At 39.3% G+C, this 21300-nt stretch overlaps 1 protein-coding gene across 2 annotated transcripts in view; it reads right to left on the bottom strand.

Moving 5' to 3' along the window:
- The window catches only part of CAP2 (cyclase associated actin cytoskeleton regulatory protein 2), a 68268-nt gene that overhangs the window by 7848 nt on the left and 39120 nt on the right, over positions 1–21300 (bottom strand). For both annotated transcript variants that reach the window (XM_063160405.1, XM_063160415.1), the window contains 4 exons: positions 15032–15175; positions 14740–14825; positions 12911–13016; positions 575–764 (listed from right to left, as the gene is read on the bottom strand). In XM_063160405.1, coding sequence (XP_063016475.1) covers positions 575–764; positions 12911–13016; positions 14740–14825; positions 15032–15175 — 526 coding nt within the window. The remainder of the gene's footprint in view (positions 1–574; positions 765–12910; positions 13017–14739; positions 14826–15031; positions 15176–21300) is intronic.

The raw sequence follows: 21300 nt of genomic DNA, 5'->3' as shown, positions 1-21300 counted from the left end.
CCCTCTCTGTCTGTAGCAAGCTCTGACAGCTTGTTGTATCATGTTTTTCCATCAGAATTTCTTTTTCTAATTTATGACAATATTTGATCTATCCCTGCAGCCTTAAATGCAAATATATCAATCATATGTATTTAAATTCACAGATACATACTTAAATTACAGCTGTCCAATATTAATACAAAAAGCTTTATTTCACCTGACATGTAAGACGTTTTGACACAGGTCTGTACACTCAATATGAGTCAGAAAGAGAGATAAAACTTCATTGCAATTGCAATTTAAGAGGCTGACCAGCTACTGGGGGCTGAAGATATCCAGCCTGGCTGCCTTAAAATTAAAAGGATACCTCTAAATGGTGTGAATGTCAGGTATACTGAACTTATTGGGTGGCTAGGGCTTCTAAAGGAGGTTTTGGAGCAGCCTTCTCCATCGAACCATTGCAAGCCTCAGAAGGATCTGAGCTGCCAGAATGTAACTTAAAAATGCTGTGAAAGCTGTGAAATGCTGTGAAAGATGTAACAGCTCTTGATGTAGTTTGACTGCTGGATCGCAATTCGATTTCTTGTCTCCTGACCTTTGGTAATTGCCTCGCCCTGGTTGAGCTGTGCAAAGAGGGCTGAGCGGGACGCGGTTCCTTCGTCCTTGGCGGTTTCCGTATCAAAGATGGGGGGCGGTCCCGGGGGCGGCGGGGGCGGAGGTGGCGGGGAAAGGCCGGAGCCGCTGGTTAGAACAGATCGCATGGACATGGAGGAGGCAACAGGACCCTGTTGGAGACAGAGGGAATTATCTCACACACGGTGTTTCAAGGAACACCGTATCACAACAGCTCTTATTTATTAACATCCCTGAATGCTGCAGGTTCGAGTGACTCTAGAAAGCCACAGGCTCAGGAGAATTTCTGGCTTCATAATCGAATACAATCCTATGAATCCTTCCCTGCACCTGCGCAAGCACAGCTAGAAAGACTGACAGCCCACACTCTACCCTTACTGCAGAACGACTCCACCTAAAATATTTGTCTTAATCACTTCTAAGGGCTGATGTTAAAAACCTTTAACAGTAACTATTCCATAGTTTATTCCAGTGTTTACTTACACAAAAAGGAAAATATTTCCCTTTTCCCTATAAAGATGACGTTCTGGTACAACACAAATAACGGAGAGGTTCATGAACTGTCAAATATACATAGGGAACGTGATAAATTGTATGCAAGATGTAAAATGCTATTCTTGGAACTGTTCAAGTTATCTGTAAAGATTCAAATACCACAGAATGTAAAACTATGTTGATTCAAGTATCTTGATTCTGAAATTCAATTTTTGAGTTCTTAGTTCAATTTCTTACATTCTTTTTTCCTTTTTTTTTCAGTTGCAGGAGATCACAGCACGCAAGTTAGGAGCGAAGGGGGCCTTGGCAAAGTAAGTAACTAAATCTTTCAGTTTGCATAATCAAAAGTACATATTTTGGTCTGAATTACAATTCTTACATAGAATTTTATCAAGAAGACAGAAACACTAATAATTATCTGACTAAAATCTTGTAAGAATGCTGTAACATCCTGATAATAGATGTTAGAGACAATCTGAGAATCACTTTTACTATCCTGCCACTGAGTGTCACTCTGATCCTACCTCTCTGCAGCACAGAGGGAACTTCTAAAAGAACTACTGAGAAAATCAGATTGGTTCTGATGAGTTCAGGTAGCTACAGAGCTACTGTGCATTGCAGCAGCAAATATTAACAGGTGGGCAGATACAATGGGAAAATTACAGCAACTTAGGGAGTCACAGCTCCTCTAACTGGCTGCCTTTGTTAAGAGATACAGGTTGTTAGTGCACCCCTGGTAATCCATCCTGGAAACAGATACTGCTTCGCTGGCCTCTGAGGATATTTTTAACCATTTATGGTACTACTCTTTCTGCTTTCCACTAAACTGAAACAGCAAAGCATTGATCTGATTCATGCATCTCATGGGAGTGGAAACTACAGCTATTTTTTAAAAAGTAAAACTTGTTCTGGCCTGTAATCCCAAACTGATAACAGGAAAAGGGCTGAGGTCCACATACTCCTTTTTAACTTACTCTTCAGATATACTTTAAAAACAAAATAAAAGTCCAAGATCTCCTAAGGGGATAAGCTCTCTTCTTGTTATTAAATCTTTTTGATCAAATGTAAACAAATGAGAAGAGTGTACTTTTGGAACCAATCATAATTTATTGTCAAGATATACTGGAACTAAAGTCTACTGCTTTTGGAGACATTCAAGTGTTGCATAGATACATTTAGCTCAGAGCTTCTGCTTACATACTTCCTTATTACAGGTCAGTGTCTTAGGGTGGGGACAACTTCTTCACTGGGCCCTCAGTTTATAGTGCCTGTTCCCTGCCTCTCCTAAAGCCAGTGAAGTTACCTGCAGCAGAGTCAGCAGAACTATGAATTATTGTAATTAAAATAAAAGAATGCAAGTGGATTTAGTGGTACAATCAGTTATGGCTGCCTGAGGTGCAATACAGATCTTCCCCTTCTGTTGCCTGCAACCATAGCAACTGAATCCACTATGCCCTGGTTATCCAGAATTATGAACATTGCATTTGCAGGGCTTTTTAAAACACTCAGATACTCAGAAATGGCACTCACCATTCACAGTGTGAACATGCCGTTATGAATTATGTACACTTTATGAAAGGCAATTAATAGCAGTAGTGGTAATGGCTAATAACTTCTAGTCTGAGATGAAAATTCGCTTGCCAAATTCCAGACTGACATCTGATTTCTCAAAAATACCTCCTGCTTCCACCTGCCTACCAGTACAGTGCTGTAATTTTCCAGAAACTTGTGTAAGACTCACACATCCACTTAGAATTAACACTATCTAAATTGTGCAAAGGTGCATTAGAGAAAAAATTTCTGGAAGCTATCTGTGTATTCTGCATATAACACAGAGTGGTAGGTCACTCTGGCAGTGTCTTTGCTTCAAGTGTCAAACTCAAGGCCATCACAGACCAGTGCAAGACACTCTGGGCTAGAATAATTCTGCTGAGTAGTGTATCAAAGGCAGTTTCCCAAATGGCAACTGAAGTATGGGAATATCCATGTAATGAGACAGAACTAAAACTCAGGAGGGTTTATCTATGAAAGGAGGTCATCTCTGTCTCAGAACTCTGAAAGAACTTCCTTGTCAAAGTACAGATAAAAGGAAGGATTTTAAACACATTAGTTAAGTTTTGACATGGTTTTGTATGACTGGAGATTGTTATATTTATTTTCAAGGAACAGATGAGGTAGGAAAGGATCTGGGAAACTAGGAGCTTTTTTCCTTTTAGTGGAGTACTGATGAAAAAACAAGTCTACTCAAAAATCTCAATTCTTGACCTGAGCAGCTAAGACATTCTAGTCCTTTTAAGTGGATTTCAAAAGTAAGAAAAAAACATATTCATTGCACTCATGCTGCTCATCTGCCTCTTTTTCTCTTTTTTCCTTTACAAGCCTGGTCCCTCCACCAAAGTCACTGGTTATCTCCACTGAGCACAAAAGATTTTGAGTTAGATCTAATTAAGAATAAAAAAGCTATCGCAAGGTAAAGACACCTGAGGTTCTGTCACCTTTCCCACTCCTTTACTTTGTGCAGTCATAGAAATAGAAGACAGACTGAACCCTGGTTGTTAGCTTTTCTCCTGCATGGCAAATCTTGTCTAGTTTAAGACCTGAGTTACAGCTACACAAGCTAACTGATATTGTAGCATGCTATTTTCAACATCTAGGGCCATTCTGGAAACTGCAAACAATTTCAATCATAAATTAGGCCAGGCATAATTGAAAGAGAAATCACAGGAAAAAAAGGTCTCCAAAGTACATGGTTTAACTGCTCCACTGTAGATCTCCCATCTTGCAACATGGACTCCAGTAGGACAATCTCCCATTGAAATAAAATGGCATGGAAAAGACAGACAAGTCTCACTAATGAGAAGGTGCACAGACCTGCTGGGAAGAGGGGTACAGTCTAACTGTGGCTACAGTCTTCTTTTCCTTGCCATTTTAACATACCTAACTGAAATCAAATAAAAATTCAAATGAGGTGAAATTCTTTGTGGGAAAGTGGCTCAGGGAAACTCTCAAAAGGGGGCAGAAAGCACAAAATGTAACTGGAAATATAGAATACACATTTCACTTCTTGCATTCCCTGCATGTCAGGAAGATGGGACCTGTGCTGCACTCAGACACACTGATGTAAAGGGCAACTTAAAAATCAGCCAAGTGAAGTAGTTCCAGGATTTTTTTTTAAATTCATTTTGACATCTATTAATAAATGAAGCTCCAAGTTACCAACCTCAGTCAACGACAATTACTTTGCTTTCCTTAGTTCCTCTTGTAAGACAGCTTACACCCTTCAGGCTGTAGGATACTTCTGAACCAGGCTCTTAAAACTGTTCTGGTATCTGGTAATACTTGTGTATAGTCCTATCCAATTTCAACAGAAGTTCCCTTCACAAAGTCCATTCATTTCTGTTCTGTATAGGGTGGTGTTTGTGAGAGCTGCTGGGAATAAAATAGCATGTTACATGCCCACAAAAGTTCATCTATCCTAAAGCAGCAGGTGCTTAGCAGCTTTGCTATTTGCAAACAACTCTTCAGATTAACTTCACGCAGATGTTAACAACAGTGTGTCTTTACATAAAAAGTATTAGGAGCCATTTGGACCAGTGAAGGCGGTTGTTTGCAAGCTGCCTTTCTTCCTCTTTTATTTCAGCTGTTTGCCTGGGCAACAGCTGCTGCTCTCAGTGCTGTGGTGTCTGCAGACACCACGTCAAGTTACACTGATTGCTGACTGCTCCTATTAACATGTTAGTTTGTGTGGTCATTTTTCCATCATTTGCAAGTATGCCCCTAGTGAGAATTAGCAGAGGACAACAGATAAGAGTCATCCTTACTGTGTGAAAATATAACACAAAAGTAAGCTGTAACTTTTAACCTGGTAGCTTTGCATCATAGTGAACTTGAGTACTTTGAAATGTGCTCCTGGAGCTTTTTGAAATGGAGGAAAATGTAATTCCCTGAGTAAGGTCCTATCAGGAACAGGAGATGCAGGCCCTGTGGCCATGTACTAAGAGCTCTGTAGGGGATAAAACATTTCAGAAATTTTCCCCAGGGCTGTCTTCAGCTTCCACTCCTGCTGTAAATGGGGTGACAGGAAAGGGTCAGGGTTTGCTCCGTGCTGGATAGCCCCAAGCCATCTGCAGAGAGGCCCAAGGGCCTCCCATTGACTGTGGCAGAGAAGCTTCCTTTAGCAACAGTGTCTGATGCTGCTGACATTGCTGGGTCTGATAAATTTCACTGTGCAGGGTTTGCAGGATTGTGGTACAACCTCAAAGTATGTTATATCTCTACCTTCATCTTGTACAACTGGCAGAAGGGTGAGGTACATTTCTTTTTCTCACCTAACTGCCTTGCTGGAAGAAATAAATGATTGTTTATGTTGAGATAGCTGCCTGGTTGAAATTCTCATTTAATTCCCTTGAAATTACAGCAGAGCTGAATGAAGCCATTTGAGAAGCTGGGCCTTGTTAAGCACATTTCTCCTAAAGGCTTCCTTCCCCTGGAGCACAGGGCAAAGCCAATCTTGTTAGAGAAATAAAACACTGTTCAGATATAACACAAGTGCTCTGGATGCCATACTGTCACTAATTTTCAGTGGCCATATGCAGCCTGACGTGTCTTCAGGTCTGAGCCCAGCTACCGAGAGACAGTAAGAATTTCTTTTTATGTCTTATCGCAGATGTTACTATTTCCTGAGCTATTCTTGCTGAACAGCTCCCTGGGTTAGCCTTCCATGTCACTGTTACTATATTTGTAGAAGTGCAGCAGCAAGGAGCCCCAGTCAGAGGCTCCTGTCTCTGGGGATATGAGGGGCTTACGTGCCAGACCCTGTACAAACACCCGCAGTGTTCCTCTGTGTTTATCCAGCTTTTGGCTGACACAGTGCAGCATGGACACTGAGGGCAACAAAGTTCTTGTGCTGGGAACCTGCTGGGGAGCATCTGAACAATGCATTTCTTGTAGCAGCAATGGTTGATTTTACTCTGAGCCAGAAGATTATAAGCATCTATATAATGCATTTAAATAAATGATACACAGTATGATATACAGTACCTATTTTGTTGGTCATTCCTATTTAGAGGTGAGTATCTATATGCAGCTGAAGCAACAGGTGGCTTAGAGAGAGGTCATGAAATCCCTCCCTTAATTTATTGAAAAGCCTTCTTTTCATGGCAGCAGACAAACAGGAATCCTAATGGGGAATACATTCTTCCCCCCCCCCCCCAAAAAAAGGAAGAATATAGCTGTTTTCTCCCCCTTTATAGTAATCGTAGTTTCACACCTAAAATGATTACAGCATTCTGTATTGTTCTTTTCATACATAGGCACAGCCAAAGACAAGAATTGTGAAGCTCAAAATATCACATATCAACCTCTGGGAACAGGTGGACTGTGACTCAGAGGCACAGAGCTCTTGTTAAGGTGTTTTTTGTGTAAAAGTAGCTTAGCACAACAGTTCTATTACCTACTCTATTTAAGCCACCTGTCTGCAAGGAGTTATGCTGCCCAGAGAGCTGCAATTTACTGGATGAAACAGCTGACTTGCAGGGCCTGTAATCGTTGTCAGTTAAAACACAAAGCAACAAAAACCCGGCTCCGTTCTTTCCTTGTTACTGAGTCTCAGCAGAATTATTTATCTGCAGAATTTTCAAGCTTTGCAGCCCCCTGTAATATACTTTTGCCGTTCATCACCTGTTCAGGATTTAAAATGATGCTTACATCTTCAGAGTTACCCAACCAGAAATGTTTTATACAGCCACGCTCTCTAAATAATTTGAGAACTGTATGATAATGTAATTGCCAACATGTAATGTGCTCCAACAGGCAGATTCAACCATCTTTTACTTACAGAAAAATTTGGGTAAAAAAAAGACCAATCTTTTTAGCAAGATAGTGAAGTTTTAATAGATATACCTTTCCTTTTCTCTCTTGCACACTTTCAATTTTGTATTTCCTTTCCCTTTTCCACTGGAACTAGGCTGCAGGCCTTGCCCAGGTTTTCCCTTAACATGTCTGAATGGTGTTTGGTCCAAGTTAGAGAATACAACTGATATACAGTAAAGACAAATATTTTCACCCACTGTTGGAATAAGAGAGTAAAAATACTTTCTTTCAAAGGGACAGGGATGTGATTGAGGCAGTCTCCACCAAAGAGGCAACTATTGTAGAGGTGCCAGGATAGCCAGTTTTTTAATTGACCCTGTACCAAAAACCAGAACACTGCCTATTGTCTGAGAAAGAAACACTTGCACCTAAATGATACAATTTTTTCAACAAAAAAAATATAAGGGAATAGGGAATAGGGAAGGGGAAGGGTAGAGAAAGGAATGGAAGGTATACAGAAAAGGAGAGAAAAGGCTATTACTGAGAAAAACTGAGCACTGTGGAAATGTCTGTGTCTTCTCCGAGATACAGGCATCTAAATTGGTATATCCGTGCTGCCCTTCCTTCTATCTGAGTAAGGCCTCTGGGATTGCAGTCCTGGCTGTGGCTGGAATTTGGCACTACAGTTTTGACCTTTAGCTTTAGTGAAGTGGCTCAGACGATGGCTGCTTGATAAGTAGGTCAAACTAAACACAGCACAGAAGAGATACTGGACAGATAATAGGAGGCTTTTGCCTGCAGAAGTTGGTCTTCTGCAGCTTGTTCACATCAATATGTACAGAGATGATGTATTACAGGAAAATGTTTTGATAGAACAGGAGAAAGGCAAGGCCAATTTATAAGAAAATGTCTGGAGGTAATTATTTTAGACTAGAATAAAATGCCCAAGTCTGCACTGGGACTCGGATAATTGCACTCAATAAGGCTAATGTAGGAATTATGATGGTACTTCTTGGTGTGGAGCTTGCGGAGATTTTCAGCTTTTAAAGAATGTTTTTAGAGTACTATCTAAGGAGTAATAAATGTTTTTAAAAACGCTATTTCAGGGGGAAAAAATACTTGAAGATACTGGCTTCAATGGTAACAGGATTTAAATAAATCTCAACTGCTTTTAAAGATGTGCAGACTTCATCCTAAGTTGTTTTGATTTGTAAAGAGGGAGAGGATGTCACTTATCACTTGAGTGAAATTCTTTATTCTGCTGGTAAAATCTATCCTAAATTACTATTGTATACAAAGAACAAAATGTTAAGTACAGATCCACCTGCAATTGAAACATTTAAGACAATTATCTTTGAGCAAGATTTGCATCTTAGCTCTTATTTGATGTATGGAAAACTACAGCAGTCTCTTATTATTACTGGTTGTTTTCTTGCTGCAAGGTTAACCTACAGAAATAGGAGCAGAAGATTCACTTCCCCCAGATTACTCATGCAGGTCTTGTAGCAAACAAACTTTTCATTAAGCATTCTGGTGAGCTTATATTACAGCTGTTCATTTAATTGCATCACCAAAAAGAAGTGAAGGGTAGAAAGAGGCATGCTTCAACAGAATCCTTTCTGAAGGAAAAAAAAAAAGAGAAAAAAAGGCACTTGCTCTTTATCAGAAAGAACTGAAAAAGGACAGGTCACTATTACAGCTGTGGATTGCTTGTTAAAAACAGAAAGCTGTAGCAAGCAAAAATGACAATTACTGCATAGGTAAAATGCTACCCTGGGCACTTAAAATATTTCACTGTAACAACAGCTTTTTCCAAAGACTCACTGACATCTATGAATGTCATATCTGGTAGCAAATTAAAACAAATCTCCATTAGGCTGGTAATTGCTTATTGTCCCCATTGTCAAGATAGCTAAATTGAGATGTAGTGAGTATAGTGAATGGCCACTCAGCACAGGGTGTAGGAGGCAGAAGGACACTTTACATCCAAGATAACGAACTACAAAATTACACTTTTAAGGAAATACTGTAGATCCATCTGACTTGCACTGGCAAGCATATTTTCTCTGCCACAGGCACAATCAATGAATGAAAATGACCATTTCAGATTATGTTGAAAATACACAGAACTTTTTACTCTCTGGGACAATCCTGCTCACAAACATACATTAGATATGTACTTTTGTTCTGTGAGCACAGTACCATCAAATATACTAACCATATCCATCATGCCTTGAAATGCCAATTTACACAGTCCAGTCTGGTTCTGTACCACCACTCCACACGAGGAGCAAAACAGGTTCAGATGCACAGAAGTCTCAAAGGTCCTTAACTACACTATTTCCTTCTATGTGTATTCTTGAATACACTACATGCTTCACTATTTCCTTGGCTTTCTCCTCACACAGTCACACATTTCAATAGAGTGCCCTTAATAAGTAAAATATTGTCACACAACTTGGCACAACCAAAGTAAGACAGACCTGTGTTAGACCCAAAAATCCATGAACATCTGTTTTTATCACAAACTTTTTATAAAGCAGATAAGTGTTATTGTCAGAAGTGACTGCTTGAACATTATTTCAACTCTTTGCACCAGTTTTTGTGTCTGTCTTCTAATTTATTAAGACATTTTTTTCTCTTTCCTCTGAAGTGTCTGCCTGTGTGCCTGCTGCCAGAGCCAGGAACACTTTCCTGTGTGTACTAGTGATCTCTTCCAAGGCTGGCTGCAGCTGCCGTGTGCAGCTTGATGGAAGGGTATGGGGGGGTGGAAATGGCACAGCTTTAGGATCTTGCATGCACACAAATGTGCACACCACAGTATAGCTTAGTGGGCCAAGCACCAACTCAAAAATCCTGTCCCCTTTCTGGAAACCCAAGCATAGGAAATCCTCTGATCTAGGCTTATGCTCCTGGGGTTTGGTTGGAGTTCAAGCATTGACAATACAGCTGGCAGAGAAGAAGTAGTTAATATTCTTCCTGACTCTTCACTCTCGTTAGAAATATCCAAATGTGCTACTTAAGAGCTTTTTATAGAAACTTCATGCATTGTTTTGTTGACTTCTGCAGATGTGAAGGGTAAATTATTGGTATAATACACTTTGAAATCTGTACTTACATACCCCAAGACATTTCTCTCTTTCTCTCCCCCTCTATAATAAAATACCTTTTTTACACCAATGTCTGCCTCTCATAAACGTTCCACTTTGTTAACGCCTTGCCAAACTAATGCTTTTTCCTTTTTTCCTTTTATGCATGTAAGTGGAAGCTGCTGTGTGCAATGATTAACAACTGTGTCTGGAATATATCTACAGCCTTTTTATATATCACATTTTTTGTCTAGACCCTGCTTCTGCAGACCTTTATGCTTAACTTCACACAATGTGAATCTGTGACTTCCATTCAACACTTTAAAATGTATAACAAAAATGAAATTATCACTTGAGCAGCTCATTACTTTCTGGAATGTATTTGTTACCAAGCTTCATAGAAATATTTAAATAACATTTAAGCGATTTAAACAACTTGCTAACTTACTGGATTCTAATTTTCTTACACACACATTTAGTAAAACTTAAAAAAATATATACATCCATAAAAATGAGTCTGCAATTTAATCTTTGAGACTCGTATCACATAAAGGATAATTTAAATGAAGCATACTTCCAAGACAACTTCCAGATATGAGTGATATCCAAAGTGAAGTGAAATCAGTACTTCACATGCAGTGATGGGTTCATCACTCATGATGGAATGAGCACTGTTGGCAGGAAACAATGCTTAATATAAATAAACAAGTCACACCTAGATTTCAGCAATTTCTTGGACAGCTGAAGACAGAGAAATATAAAGACACAATGGCTGAGGTACTGGTTTTAGGACCAGTCAAACATAATCTTCAACAGCTACCCTTCTGAGTAAGACAACCAGTACTCACCAGCACTGAGAGCTCCTCCTGTTTGACCAAATGGCTGGAACAAGCCTTCACCTTATTACACTATCTCCATATTAGTGAAGTTCTATTAAAGGTAAAGATTATTCTATTTCTGTATTAACAGAATGAATTATGTCCCAGATTCTCAGGCTAATTCAGCTAATGGGGTACTACAATTCCTTTTCCTTATGTAATAATAATTTAGAAATCATTGGATCTTCTCACGTTCACAGATCATAAAAGAATAGGATGTACCAAGTGTGAAATTCTGTTCTAAATAAAGGAATCATGCCTAATATTTACATTTTTTACTATAGAAACTTACAACGTAGCTAATAATTACAGTCTTCTAATTTATCCTGTTCAAACATTTTTGCATTGCTTCAGACTAAGATGTACATGCAGATCACAGTTCTCTCCCATGTTTGAACCTGCACTCAAGTACTTGAGAACTGAAAGGTCTTGTACAATGCCTCATGAAGGCTATGAAGAGAAAGCTGCAGCCTGTTGCTGAGCACAAGTAACCTACATTCTCTTACATGGTTATAACCTCCATTGAGGGAGAGAGAAAACAACATTTCCAGGTACCACAGAATCAGGGGAATGTTTGGCTGGAAGGGACCTTGAAGATCATCCAGTTCCAACCCCCTGCCATGGGCAGGGACACCTTTTATAGGCCACGTGATCAGAGTCCCACCCAACCTAGCCTTGAACACTTCCAGGGATGGGGCATCTACAGCTTCTCTGGGCAACCTGTTCCAGTGTCTCATCACCCTCAAAATAAAAATTTTCTTCCTTATATTCAATCTTTCAATTTAAAACTATTGCCCTCTGTCCTGTCATTACAAGCCTTGGTGATGTCTTTCCCAGTCTTTCTCACAAGCCCACTTTATATATTGCAATGTTGCAAAAAGGTCTCTATGAAGCCTTCTCTTTTCCAGGCTGAAAAAATCTCAACTCTCTCAGCCTGTCTTCACAGGAAGGGTGTTGCAGCTCTTATTCCATGTTAAGCTACACTTCATAGAATCACAGAATGGTTTGGATTGGAAGGCCATTAATCTGAAAGTTCTACTTCACTTCCCTATGTTCCCAAGTTCTTAAAACTGTTGTGTTTTGAGAACTAAAACATATTGTTTTAGTTCTAAAGCAAACCATTATGTTTTGAGAACTAAATGGTGACCTGTATTAGTCCTCTGAATATTAAAATTAAAAATAATGATATTTGCGTACACCTAAACATTATAAATTTGGTGTGAAAGACTGCATGTGCAAGTATATGGTAGGTTTTGGAGATGGTATCAGTAAAGAGCAGGATGATTACATTTTTAATATATTTCAGCAGTTCTCCTAATCAGATGATAAACACGAGCACATTATTAAAGTAAAATAGAACACTGTATCAATGTAGATGGTAGACATAAACTCTTACATTTATACCAAACATAAAATTAATTTTTCATGTTTATACCTCTCTCAGAGAAAAATATTCATTGCTACCATCTCATATGTAACACACAGAAGCAGGTTATATAAGGAGCATAAATAATTAGGTATGCAGTTATATTTACTCTGTTTCCAGAAGCTATTTCTATATATCTAAAATAATAGTTTTATAAAGCTATATGTCTACAAAATTATGTATCCCTTGTCTTTGTCTTCCCTGTTATTAAATCTCTCTCTTTGTTCAGATTCTTCCCACCATCCTTCTTCTTTCCATGACACGCTCCCTCAGTTTTCCTTTGGTCTGACATGTCCTTCAATTTTTTGCATACCTTCTACAGGCATGGAGAACTGTGTCTGTCTCTCTTTACCATCTGCAGCTGAGGGTTATGGCTATAATAATCCCAAGTAATTATTTTCTCTTCCTCCAAACATGTACCATAATGGCCTGAACATCTCCACCTATATCTGAAACATTTATTGGCTTGGTTGGGAAATCCATGGACCATGACTTCTGTTCCTGGCATAGATATTTTTCCTGAGCTAATGACCCACATTAGAAGACAAAGAAGTTACTGGCTTTTTATGGTTCTTCTTGAAGAAAGGAAGAGTACTTACAGTTTTACTCCAGGTGAGACCTGTGGTGTGATGCTCTTTGATATAAGCTTGAAGCTCAGACCAGATGTTCAGATATGACTTCACCCAATCAACATGGCGTGTGTCACTGTAAAAACAGAGGCAATATTTATCTGTGAATGTATTTAAAATCAGAGAGCAGTGCTGCTCTTGCTTAAAGCAGGTAAACCCAATGACTGGCTAAAAGCTATGGACAAATCAGTTAGCAGGCAGACAACCAGCCCAGTGCTGCAAAGACTGAAGCTACTACATTGGAAAGCTTCTAGATCCTTCTAGAGGACAAACAAGAGCAAAGGATGCCTCTAGCAGAGAGTGCTTCCTGCTAGAAATGTGTGTCACCATTCTTCTCAGGCTCAAAGTCAACTGAAAAATCACCAAAGGCACATTGAGCCTTACAGCAGGTACCCAGACGTAATTTCAGGGTGCTGAACTTTAGAAAACTAAATACCCACTGACTCTGTAAGATATTCTGGCTGCCATGTTCAAATGTGGCCAGGGCAATACTGGGTCATGTTACAGTCATCAGACTAAAATATTTGTACATGAAGAATTTTTAAAGTACAAGTCAAAGTTGGCTTTAGAATCTTTGTCGTTAGTCCTTAAATGGGACTCAGAAATGAAACCAGGAAATAATGAAGAGAAAAGCTGCTTGTAAGATGAAGTCCATAGTTATAACAAATTATTAGTGAATAGTGATTGCTTACAAGGATTTGTGTGTCTACCTTCTATTTATTTCCTTTGGAATTTTATCCTTAAAAATGTGGAGGACCTGGGTCAACAGGTTTAATCCAAAGCCTACTGAAGTCAAGGGAAAGCCTTCCATACTTTGGAAGACATTGTGGTTTGATTCAGTGAAAAACAGGGAAATAATTCCTCATTAAAGGAAGAATTAAATACCTAAATAATGTACTCCATTTATACCATTACACAAGACATTTTTTTTCTCCAGTGTAAACACTGATACTATGTTGTAAAAATCATCAGTTACCCCAGCATCAGTTACTACCTTCAGTAGGTAAACTCAGGCTTTAGGAATAAGATATAACATATAATATATATAAAATAACATACTATATACAGCATATCATTTATATTTATACATATTCAAGAAACATAAATACATGTGAAAGGTTTTAATACTTAAAACCTTCTCCTCACTAATGAGGAAAAATTCAATAGCAAATACCATTTTTCACTGGGATATGAAAATCAAGACCCAAAATCTGGCCTTCAAAAGCATCAAGTCAGCAGGATTTATACATGACTTTTCAAAGAAGGACCTGAATTTTTTTCTCTTTCTCCATCAGTTCACAGATATCATTCATGGAACTTTTTTTGTGAATTCCTTGTGCTCTTTAAGAATAGTGAAGTGGTGCAGAGAAAAATCCAATCAGGAGCTATGGAATTTGAATCTGTATATATCTACCACCTAATACACATTTTGAAGCCAAGAGCAAGAACAGCAACAGTATGAGAGCACAAATGAGAGGAGGATGCACAGCAGCCAGCTAGCCACACGTCGCTATGTAAACAGGCATTTGCATATAAGCTCATGATGCTGGAATGCCAGGAAAATTAAAACTAATCTTAAAATGTGCAGAGGGTGAAAACCAGCACTGCTAACACTGCTGCCATTCTCACTGCAGCATGCTGCAGGTCAGAGGTGAGGAGGGGAAACTATGCTACTGCAAGAAGGTTTCATCAAATGCTTTTTAGTTTACAAAACACTTCCCGTGATAGCACTGTGAACCCTACTGGTATGGTTAATGCTCTGTTCTCTGGCTAGTCCACACTGGAGCTTGGTAACATACCTGTTCTTGTAGTCCTTTAATACCCTGTTAGTATAAAAGGTAGCAGCATCATTCATCTCCTTGACATAAGGGCCTGGTTTAGGAGACTAGGACCATCACCCCATGGTAGCAGGAAACAACAGAAGGAGAAAGGAAGTAAAACATTAGTCAGACACCTCCCCTGACATACTAGGTTTATTACCTTCTTGGGTGTAGTAGAGACTGCAGAGCACTGCATGATTTGGAACTATCCTGGGCTGCACCATCCAGAAGCTTCTTAACAGCCCTCCCAACCATACCATGTGTCACTCACCACTGCTATCCACCCAAGGGCAGGGATGCTCTCACTGACAGCTGACAGGTGGTTGAACATTTTACTTCCTCTGTTCCTTTCTCTGAAGTTCTGGATTTCCTGAATCTTCTCTGATATTGGCTTGAGAAGCATTGCCACCTCATTCTGCAAAAAAAGGAGAGGAGAGGAGAGGAGAGGAGAGGAGAGGAGAGGAGAGGAGAGGAGAGGAGAGGAGAGGAGAGGAGAGGAGAGGAGAGGAGAGGAGAGGAGAGGAGAGGAGAGGAGAGGAGAGGAGAGGAGAGGAGAGGAGAGGAGAGGAGAGGAGAGGAGAGGAGAGGAGAGGAGAGGAGAGGGACTGATGTTAACAGTGGGTGGTCCAAAAGCACCATGTAGTTTAATATTGTCCTCCTTGCTTTCTGATTTACATCCATAAAGAAAGGTCACCATAAATTACAGCAACAGTTTAATTACCCTCCTACAGCTGCAGTGATAAAATGCACAGACATTAAGTATTAATAATGTGTTGTAGCAAAAATTGTTCTCAGCACTGGCAGCATTTTCACGTGCTACCCAGATTAAGACCCATATCAACCCCATAGCTCAGAGTCAGCAGAATGACTGTCATTTTCATCTGATGTCCCTTGAACTTCTTCAGATTCTTGAGTTTTTCATGTTATTAACCAAGTTGTTTTTCCCAAGAAACACAAACTACTTGTTAGTTGCCTGTTATTATCTGGCAACAAGACTGAGAAAGTAAGACACTGTAGGCAAGATCAGTTTTACCTGTCCTTTTTGGTACATTTTAATGTTTTGGCTGCAAGCAGTGCAGAAGGATTTCATGGGAAATTGCTGCCTGCAAGCCATGGTTTGGGGAAGTTCTCCTGGGTTAATCAGAAACGAATGGTATCCATGGGAATGACTGCTGAGTGGAAGGAATAGTGTCTGGAGCAAAGAGAAAAAGCAAAATGAATGCAGAAGCTATCCAAACTCTTTCCTGTGCAAAGTGAATGCTAATCACACTGGTCCAGTGTCTCAGAAAAACTAATTTAGAGCACTAATTCGCTGGGGAAAATTCTTCCACTCAGAAAACAGCAGACTGAGGGACATGGAGTCATCAGTTTACAGGCAAAACAACTGCTGTACCTTGCAACCTTCTAACATTGCAAAAGTATGCTCCCCAAACCCATACAATGTCCCACCAAAGGCAGGGCACCATTCTGATCCTACCTGGCACTTCACTTGGAAAACACTCAGGATTGCAGCAGAATTCTGCATTTTTTCTCACCTTTTCCAGGACTATTTGTGATGTGCTTGCTGGAGACAACTAATCCTTATGATCTTGAGGACTAATGCTGCCATGACACACAAAAAATGATGGGCACATATGTCCTGATCTCTGTCATCTTAAGGTTTTTCTTTTCACCTTTCTAGAAGACTTTAGCATTAGAGAATTTTATGTCAGCTTAGAATAAGCATGTTTACTAAGGATCAACACAGGTCAAAGACACTTCAAAAATGTGTCAGAAAGAGGTTGTGCATTTTGAAAAGTATTTTGATCTACCTACAGAGCCTGAACATTTTAGTGGTAATTTTGAGAAATACCTATAGACCAGAAATATATGGGGATATGTGATCTTCCCTACAACGAAATGGGTTGGGAGAAAACAAATATTTACAGCATTACTGTGAAATTATGAGATTTTTTGTTGATGACCTAATGACCAGCACAAGTCATTAAGTCTGAAAAAGCCCTGAAACCCCCATGATTTGTAGTTCTGAAAACATGATCTTGTTGCCATAACATGATAAAGTCTACAGAAATTCTCCTTTCTAATTTTTTGCTTGTTTACAACATGCTGCAGCTGGTATTTTCTTGGGTATTTTCTTATTTTTCAGGGAAATCTTTCAAGTATGACAGTAGTTAACAAAACTGAAATTTAAGAGAGTGCTTGTTCTGCTTTGATATTATGCCAGCTTTCCTCCCATGAAGTCTGAGGGATATTTACAGTCCTGAGCTTACTGTGAATCTTCATGGCCCAGTTCCAGACAAAGAGAATATCAGGCCTAAAAATACAGCTCCACAGATGCCTGGTATATCTAGACAGCACTGGGAGGCAGCACATTTCTGTGGATAGTGCACTGAAGTGGGAGTCCTTAAATGGGGGTTCTCTTTGCAGCTCTCCCACCAAATTTCATCAGGTTTCAGTAAAGCTGGGTTAGCTTTCTGTGCTTCAGTTTCCTAGATATGAAATGGTGTTAACATAGCTGTTTTATTTTGTAGAATACTTTGATTTCTATAGATAAGAAGGCAAAGTTATGGTCAAAACATTTCTCTGAATGACCCACAATGACCCAAACCTCCTCCTATTCCTTCTACAAAAGCTCTCAGCCACTTTTCTGAGGATCTTCTATTAGTGGCACAGAGATTCTGTCCCTCAAAACACAGGACTTAATCTATCCAATGATTTCATAGTTATAAGAAATGTTTATAAAAATGTCGTGGATTTATTTAATTTCACAGAACCTGTGCAAGCTTTAAAGATGAAATATGTATTGCTAGGGAAACTTTCTCCAAGTAATCATTCCCTTGGCACTGCAGTGACACCAGAGTGAGCTGGAGGCTTTGCTCAGCTCTGTCCCATGTGAGAGGTCTTGGCAGAGCAGCAGAGTCTGCCTCCCCTTCACTGCACTCATCCTGTTCTGCACTGGCTGCACAAAATGTGTGTGTTTGTGGAAGCTTTTTGTTTTCCAAGTTTCTGTGTAAGGGTTTGACACAGGAACACAGTTCTGTCTCAGTTCTAAATTTTTAGTTAGTGATTAAACTGCAGATGAATTACAGAGTATATGGCATATGGGTATAGAAAGGCTCATTAATTCTGGCAGTAATCAGTCTTGTTTGGCTTTACAATGCAGAAACAGTTGTGCTGAGGGTTCTAGAAGAATAATCTCTTTATTGCAATGCATATTAAAACAGCTGACTTAATAAAATTAATGTCTATATTGTATCTCTAAGAAAAGGGAATTCCAGGAGATGAATCAGAACTGTTGGAAAAATCTTCAGCATGCCTTTGGCATGTGTAGATAAAATTTCTTGTCATTTAAGACACAGCACAGTTGTTTGACAGAAATTTAAGAGTCTCTTTATAAACACCATTCCTATTATAATATCAGTTTTGCTGAAATGCTTAAAAATGCAACATGGGCACAACTGACAAATATCAGAAGTAATTCCCAGTATCCTTTTTTTCCTTTTTAAATAATGATTAAAACCAGATTGTCACTTTAAACACAAATAACTTGACAACCAGCCAGCTTATAATATTTTATAATTCTTATTAGAAAATCAAGAAAATTTGGCTAATTGCCACAATTAGCCAAAACACTGCAAAAAAGTTCCAGCATGCCAAAGAACTGCCTTAGGCTTTGGCTGCAGAGACTTAAGAGTCTCAGCCCAGACTCATAAAATGGCCTGGAATACCAGTACTCCAACAGATCACGCTACACAGACTTTCTTCTCATTCATATAATTGTGAAGGAGAAAATACCCACACAAGAAATTCCCCAGGTGACAGGCTTATAGGACAGGGACACTCAGTTCAAGAGAAAGGCCAAAGTTTTGGATTTTGTGATGTTTGAAATCTGCCTGTAAAGTCACATTAAACTGAATGGCTTGCCTAAATTTTGGCTGGTTGAACCAGTGATTGCTTCAAAATCTCAGCTTTAATTTGGGAAAATGGGTATTTTCTCAGGACAATGTTGTGCAGAAACCTGTCAGCATGAATCACAAAGGCACAAAACACAGCAGGTAAATAAAAACTATGGTTTTAAAGATCTTATATATTTTTAAGCTAATCTTACATGGTTTTGAGGGGTGAGATTGTTTAGTGAAGAATTTTTATGCTGATGAGTGGCAATACAATTCAGACTCACTATTACGGTGTTCAAATCAACCTGACCTATTATGAAAAAAACATGTCAGGAGAACAAATACCCTTTTAAGTTATGCAAAATGAGGGCATGGCAACCTCTGGCGTAGGAGCAGCAAAAGAAAACTCAGAGAATTTGGAATCAACAGCCTCTTCCTTTTACTCAGCTGCAACCTGAACAGTGTGAGTACAACCTTTATTCCATGGTGCACAGTTCTGTTAGTTTCTCCTTCATACTTACATAAAATCTCCATCATACTTGCTTTGTGTTTTTAAGGAGCAAGTTTGAAACATGGAGTTGATCTGAATCAGGTGTCTTTGTATGTGTTGGCAAGCAGTGCAGCCTAACAGGAATGACTCTGCAGAGCAAAACAGTTGGTGCTGAGGCTCCAACATTCACAGTATGCATGTAAGGGAGGTGCTGTTTGGGACTAGCTGTAAATTGTGGTTTAGATGCTGCCTGGGAGTGGATCTTCCACTTAACCTCAGAATGACACCCACTTTGTACACCTTGGGCTGCTCTATAATGTAAACCATGACATAGTAAACAGGGCTGATGTGAAGGAGAAATACAGTCCCACAGTGAGCCAAAAGACTAACAGAGACACAGCCATTATCTCTGCAAACTGCCTAGTACAGTCCCACCCCACACCTCATCCTTTCAAGGGATGAAAGATGTCATGGATAGCAACCACCACACTCAGCTCTAACAATTTAACTGACCAGCATCTGCTCTCAGCTGAGACTTGATTCCTTCTACTGTAAATGAGGAAAGAAATATCCCTGAGGAATTATTTGCACACATTAATAGATACTAGATGACTATATGTTAGAAGATATTAATAGATGTGAAGAAATGGACTCTAGAGGTGCTGGCCATTACTGTTAAGAGAGCCTAGAAAAATACCTTACACAACATTCCTACCTTGACAGTTTAAAGATGATGAGCAGAAGCCCATCCTGTGTCTACAGGAATAAGATCACCAGTGAGATGCATTTCTGCTATGAGTGGCTGTGATTCTAGAACTGAAATAGTTTTTGATTAACTGTAATTTCCCATTTTTTTAATATTTTCAAAATACGTAAAGAAGACTTTAACTTCATACTTTTTTTTGTAGATATGCAGTTTAAGAAAGGTTTGTGTTTTTCTTTAAGCCTTTTTACATAGGCTGGATGGAATCAGTGTTCAGATTAGGTTGAGAAATAACCTATTTATTTAAATTTATATAAAATAATTTTTTTTACCCTACTCCACCTAAATCCAATGTTTTCTCTGTGACTATTTTCTGACTGGCTGTACAGACCATAAGTGAGATTCTTCTCTGAGATCACTACATTAATACTCTAGTATTCTGATATTTTCAGGGTTCAAACCTCTCCTCCTACCTAACTACATTAATTTATTATGGCCTAGTTTTTTAGACTGTAAATTTTCAACACAGCGGTGTAACAAGTATTTGATGTGTTGATCAACAGTACAGGTTCTGCCACTTCAACTCACTGCTGTGCAGCAGCGGGACTATGACACAGAGAGACAAATCTGCCTGTCTGGTCAGCTTCATCAGCACAGAAGCTTAGACACATTTGTGTGCTTCCAAAGTGACTTAATTGGTATTTGGCTTTTATTCCTCTTAGATAGCACAAAAATTCTCAATCTAACAGCCAATATCAGCTGTGGCAGTTTTGTCCTTTGTGGGAAAAAAACAGGGAATACCAAACCACAACCCCACATGACAAATTACTACTTTAGTCATTTGTGGGTTTATTTTTAAATATAAACTCTGAGGCGGGGCAAATGGAGAGGAATGTGAAAGACAAATCACTTCTAACCAGTGGAGAAATCCAGGGCCTGATACAACCTGCCTGCATCAGTTTACAGCAGTGCAGAATCACACCCACTGCCTTTGGCTGGGACTGATTGGTTTTAAATTGACTTGAATGTTCTGTGTGTTGTGTTCTTGTCCACTGCAGCTTTCTGTGGGCAGTATTTTCAACAAGAAAGGCTCCTCCTGCTTTAGGCACACAGGCAACACCCCACAATTAATCAACAAGAACAATGACAACTAATAAACTGCTTTCAACTTTTTGATTTACTACTCCTCAATCCTGCTGCTGTGCTTATAGTCCATGTCAGTGGGGTCCAGGGCATTCCAGGTAGCAAGGAGACTCTGTTAAGCCACAGTTGCTTTGTTCACAACATCTGAGATCCTATGAATCTTTGCTGAGAGCAATCACCTTTCATGGGGCATGTCCCAGGAAAGAGATGTTAGATATTGCAGGTTTCCATTTTTGGCCAAACTGTAAGACTGTCCAGTTCATTGAGCAGACCTGGAACTGACATAACTTTTGGAATTCACAAATGTG

This window comes from Melospiza melodia, chromosome 1, assembly GCF_035770615.1.
Source record: "Melospiza melodia melodia isolate bMelMel2 chromosome 1, bMelMel2.pri, whole genome shotgun sequence".
NCBI lineage: Eukaryota > Metazoa > Chordata > Aves > Passeriformes > Passerellidae > Melospiza > Melospiza melodia.
This window is presented reverse-complemented; position numbering and strand designations above follow the sequence as displayed.